At 34.7% G+C, this 6,000-nt stretch overlaps 1 protein-coding gene across 3 annotated transcripts in view; it reads right to left on the bottom strand.

The window, feature by feature from the left end:
• Window positions 1–339: 339 nt before the first annotated feature.
• Window positions 340–6,000, bottom strand: part of dgkq (diacylglycerol kinase theta) — a 176,524-nt gene continuing 170,863 nt past the window's right edge. For 2 of the 3 annotated variants that reach the window (XM_087979837.1, XM_087979838.1), the window contains one exon: window positions 340–4,392. In XM_087979837.1, coding sequence (XP_087835963.1) covers window positions 4,291–4,392 — 102 coding nt within the window. In that variant the 3' untranslated portion in view covers window positions 340–4,290. The remainder of the gene's footprint in view (window positions 4,393–6,000) is intronic. The other variant, XM_087979839.1, reaches the window with a different exon arrangement.

Raw genomic sequence — 6,000 nt, 5'->3', positions numbered from 1 at the left:
GGTAGGACACTATATTGGTGTTAGGCCAAAGCCCAGCATAAGGATCCATTAATAATGCCTCAGCTCATCCAACTATCCTCCAACAGCCACAGAGATGAGGAATTTCTTCAGCTAGAGGGTAGTGAATCTGTGTAATTCATTGCCTCAGAAGACTAAGTAATTGATGTCTTTACGACAGAGATAGACAGGTTCTTGATTAATAAACAAATCAAGTGTTTACAGGGAGAAGGCAGAAGAATGGAGTTGAGAAACTGAACAGCCATAGTCAAATGGTGGAGCAGACTCGATGGGCCAGATGCCTAATTCCGCTGCTATATCTTATAAACTATGGTCTTAAATAAGTTCTATTATTTTAATTGCTGCATATTCACTACATTTTGTTTTATAAAATAATTTCACAATTCCCAGTTTTATTTAGATGAAAATGTTCTTTCCATTGTTTTTTTCACCAAATACAATTACATTCAAATTAATTGATTATGTTTTTTTTAATAGCACAACAGTAACCCGTTTACTCTAATATCAAAATATACACAACTGCTGTATATTAACATAGCACTCCAGCTCAGAGCAATTAATAGTAGAATGAGGAGAATCTGATGAGGTCAATACTTGCACAGTATAGTAACCACATTGAACACAACATATTATGTACAAGAAACATTCCCAATGGTTTTGGTCTACAAAACAATTTTGAAAACTAACATTATATGAAGCTATCATTACATAAGCCAAAGATAAAATCATCACCAGTAAACAGTAAGTAAATATGTGCATATCTCACACTTTTAACAGGCATTTTGAACATACAAACTCAAAAAGTCTGAACAACTGAACAAGTTAAACTGGATCTTAGGAGTTTTAAGAAAGCAAAAGGAATTTGCTACCGATCTGACAGCTGTCTGCAATTATTTCATTAGCTGACTCCAGAATTATTGGTGTATGGAAAACAATGGCACTTTGATTAGAGATTAACTTTTCAATGACCTCTTAATAATCCTATAGAATCTGACAAATGAGTAGGTTATGACAGCTTCTATGCAAAATACGACATCACATTAAAATTACAGGGATACAATGGAAATATTCTTAATTTTAAACATCATCTGGTATGAGCTATAAAATAGAAGTATAGTTTTACATTTACTGTTTAATGCTTGAACATAATAAACACAACTTGGTTGTGATGTAGCCATCTTACAATAATAAAGTTACATCCAACTACAGAGAAGGGGTGTCATTTTTCTACAATAAAAATGATGCAGAGGTGTCATATTAAATTTTGGAAAAATATGTGGATGATGAGGGAAGATTTACTATCTCTCTCTCCCTCAATTTCATGCTTTTTAATTGATCGGTGAGTCAAGTTGGCAGTTGATACCCAGATGTTTTAAGTCAAGTCAGAAACAAAAGGCTAAGTTTAGGTCAATCCTGGAAATTAGCAACTAAAAAGAAAGAACTGTCAGTTAGGCTGCTAGTTGGAGTAATTACAAGCTTTGATATATTGGAAAACAGGCCCATTCCCATGCTTTTTGTTTAAACTCAAAGTGTTAGTTGCCTCTCTTAATTGACCAGTTAAAAAACTTATTTTTTCCCTTTTACCAGAAAAATGTGTAAATCCTGCAAGACTGAGGTGGTATGTAAATACTCAATCTCCAAAATCAAACTGAGAGTTGGTGAGTGTGTGGTTACAAAAATGTGTTGGATTCATGAAGTGTTGTACTATAAACTACCAAACCAATATCTTTGTGTATCTAGATAAAGTACTTCTACAAAAAGTTGGTATACAAGTATTATTCTGAGGAAAATGAAAATATTATCATACGTTAATTCACAAAGTATTAAATAACATAAAATAAAATTGCTTCTGTCAAAAGGTACAAATATTTAACCAATATTTTTCAAAACGCAGGAATATTATCAAAATATAACTGTAGAATTTTAAAACGTAAACACTTTGGAACAAAAAAAAATTCATGTTTTCCAATGGCTATAATTTCTCATAAATGGAAGCATTGCAGTTCGAAAGAACTGCTAACCCTGGATTTCATCATAGGAAAGAGTCAATTTCTTGTAATATTTCTCTCGTGGAAAATTGTAAAGTGTTTAAAGTAGTGAATTTACTATGAACTGCTAATTAGGATTAATCACTCCAGTCACACCTATCAAAGAACTTAATTTTCATTAATTTAGCTACATACATTATAGTTCATAGAAAAAGTAGAATCAACTTTAGTGGAAAATGAAGATTTCAAATGTACAAGCTTTAGAATTAAACCACAGTTCATACTGAATCCAATGTAACTGGAAATTTATGCTGAAAATCATATTCTTTCCTACAGCTAGAGAAACTTAAATTAAGGTGAATAACGAATCTGGAAATTAAGTCAAATTGTTGTAATATGCAGTATGTTATTTTAGTTCTGTCTGGCGTGAACTTAATTAAGCAGGATTGTACTATTAAAATGTACATTTTCAGTATGATTGTTTACTAGTCCCTACATTTCTCCCTAAAAGGTTTAAAAATGCCAATTGTGCTAGTGGTGATATTTATTACAATATATTCGTGCTTACATCTTCCGAAACAGATTTCATTCTCAATCTGGGTGGCAAGCATTTAATACAAATTGAAATTTAAAGCCTGTCATGTTACTTCAGTTAACTGTTTCTCTTCATTGGCTTCCAGTTTTCAAAGAACCAAAATATTCACATTAGCTTTTTGAAAACACTAGTTTTGATGCTACCAACCCCATACATGTATACAATGCAATTTATAAGATGAATCAAGATATATTAATATTTTAGACATGATATTATAATCAGCAATAGTCACCTTTTGGTATATTTACACTGGGTTTAGTTGGACAAAAATATAATTAAAGGTTATAATAACCTGCTGCTCATTCAGAATTAGTCCGATTTTCTTCAGGACATGTATACCCAGCAAAGTTTCCACTTTAGTAAACATGTGACTAACAAAATCTTCAATCAGGAAATAGATTTGAATGGCTTATTCCATTCAGCTGATATAAACCTGTATGGCTTTCATAAAGCTATGCTTAACAATTAATGAGAAAATTAATATTGTCCAACTTAGTTCCTGAGGTAAAATATTACTATTAACTATTACACAATGGCATTGTATTTAAAAATCAATGAACTGTAAGGTACATTTCACTAATACCTATTATCGGTGAAGGGAGGTACAGGCTGTAAAGAATGATAAAAATTCCTCAGATAAGAACACAGCTGGTTAAGGAACAATTTGATTTGTGTGTTTAATTGCAACTTTAGAGAAAACTGTGGTTCCATCAAATTGGATCTGAAATTCTCATGCAAATGGAAGCAAGTTGGCTGCACACATCCAAGTATACTGCCAGGTGAATTCACCAATTACTGATTATTCATATTTTATAGAATCAATGGATTAACGTATATTAAATCTATTTTCTTGAAAGATGACTTTAATTTCCAATTACAATAATATGCTCCTAATAGATAGTGAACCAATATGTCATTGCTTCCACATATAAATCCAATATTTCCCTGAATGTTTTTGCATAAAACAGTTTTCTGTCTCAAAATATTTATTGCAAAGTAACCTGTAACCAATCTAATCTGTGTTAACAAGTTCAAAATATCTGCTGTGTACTAAAAAGATCAAAAGTAAACAACTTGAAATGTCTTTTTACTTAAAGATGTCAGTTGAGAATATTTGTAGGAATCCAAATTTTTTTCAGGGGATCATATCTGGATCTGAATTAGATGACACTCTAATCCAATTCGGGTAATGTTTCAAAATAAAAGATTAGCACTAACAGCTTGGAATACAAATGGTCCCGAGCCCTAGCCCCTGTTAAACCTTCTGTTCATTATGATTCTTGTATGTTTAGCTGAATGACATTAGGTGGAATAGGTCAGGAGAGCTCGAAACTGAGAGCAGTGAAAACCAGCACTCAGTCCATAGCAGCCCCTTGAAGTGGGAACAATAAGGCATTTTCTGCACATAAATAAAAGTACGTTTCTGTTTATTGGCCCTTATTTTGATAGCAATTCTACAGTTCAACCTACTGAACATGGAGGAATGTTTTGGTTAAATTATTTAACTGTTATTTTGGCACATGCCTGAAATCACTAACAGTGCAATATCAGAACTGCTATACTGTCTCACAAAAATGTGCAAATAAATGCCAAAAAGAATTTAATTGCAAACTTAAAACGATTCAGCAAACCATCTCTTGATCTTCGCGGTCACATTGCAAGTCCTTTCTAAATTGCTGTTATCACTCCTCAGTTGCCCATTTCTGAGCTGACCAGACTCTCTGCTCTTGCATCCTTGAGGCTCCCAATTTGCTTCTTCTGTTTTTGTTTACATTTTTTCAACATATGAACCTGAAAATAAAATTACAGGAGCTCAGAATAGGTAGAAACTGAAACAATTTCCTTTTCATTCAACAAAAAATGTCCTAATATTTTGCACCCTATACAGAGAGATCAATTCACTGGTATCACCTCAGGTAATTAGCTTCTGCTCATGGTTCAACAAGACTATATTGGTGGGGGTTGAGCAATGATGATGCTGTTGAATGTCAAGGGATAATAGATTGAAAACTGTGTTGGAAATACTCATTGCCTGTTATTTACAGTCATAGAGTTATACATCATGGAAAAAAGCCCTTCAGTCCTACTGGTCCTTGCCAACCAGATATCCTAAATTAATCTAGTCCCATTTGCCAGCATTTGGCCCATATTCTTCTAAATCCTATTCATATACCCACCCAAATGCCTTTTAAATGTTGCAACTGTACCAGCTTCAACCACTTCCTCTGGCAGCTCATTCCATACATGCACCACCCTGTGTGTGAAAAAGTTGCCCTTCGGGTCACTGTTCAATCTTTCTCCTTCCACCTTAAATCTATACTCACTAGTGTTAGTCTCCCCAACCCAGGAAAAAAGATCTTGAATATTCACCCTATCCATGCCCTCATGATTTTATAAACCTCTATAAGGTCACTCAACAGCCTCCGACGCTCGAGGGAAAACAGCCCCAACCTCCATATACCTCAAACCCTTCTAAAACAGTAGTACCCTTGTAAATCTTTTCTGAACCCTCGACTGTGACATCTAAGAATGACAGTTTGTTGTTGTTTTCCTCTTCTTTAGTGAATTTTACGCCAACAGACAAACCAACAGAACACCCATGGGATCGCCGATATCAGAGTTCTTAGCAGAGACAGTAATGCAGAGACTCAAACAAACAGCTCTGACAACCATCCAATCCAAACTCTGGGTCCGTTACGTGGATGACACCTTTATCATCACTAAATGAAATAAATTAGAGGAAACCTTCAAGACCATCAATAATAACCTTCCTGGCATTAAATTCACTAAAGAGGAGGAAAACAACAACAAACTGTCATTCCTAGATGTCACAGTGGAACGAACAGCCAATGGGGAACTTTAAACCAGCGTCTACCGAAAACAACACATACAGACCAAATACTGAACTTCTGAAGCAACCATCCCAACATCCACAAACGAAGCTGCATCAGGACATTATTTCAACGAACCAACACACTCTGCAGCAGAGAGGAACTATGCAGAGCAGAGGAAAATCACCTATACGATCTATTAAAAAAGAATGGGTATCCAATGAACATAGTCTGCCGATTTCTCAGCAACGAATCCAAACGAGCAGACAAAATACGTCCAGAAACCCTAGTCACTCTCTCCTACATCAAAGACATCTTGGAAATGACTGCCAGATTATTCAGACTGTCTTGGCATCACGGTAGCCCACAAACCCACCAACACACTAAAACAGCAGCTAATTAACTTGAAAGACCCGATACAGACAACAAGCAAAACTCATGTAATTTACAATATACCTTGCAAGAACTGTAACAAACACTACATTGGACAAACAGGCAGAAAACTAGCCATCAGGATATATGAACATCAACTAGCCACAAAACGACATGACCCTTTCTCACTAATATC

The sequence above is a fragment of the Chiloscyllium plagiosum genome, unplaced genomic scaffold, assembly GCF_037043375.1.
Source record: "Chiloscyllium plagiosum isolate Xiang-an unplaced genomic scaffold, Cpla_swu_hap1 HiC_scaffold_36, whole genome shotgun sequence".
Classification (NCBI taxonomy): Eukaryota; Metazoa; Chordata; class Chondrichthyes; order Orectolobiformes; family Hemiscylliidae; genus Chiloscyllium; species Chiloscyllium plagiosum.
Note: the sequence above shows the minus strand (reverse complement) of the source record. Positions and strands in the feature narration are given on the sequence as shown.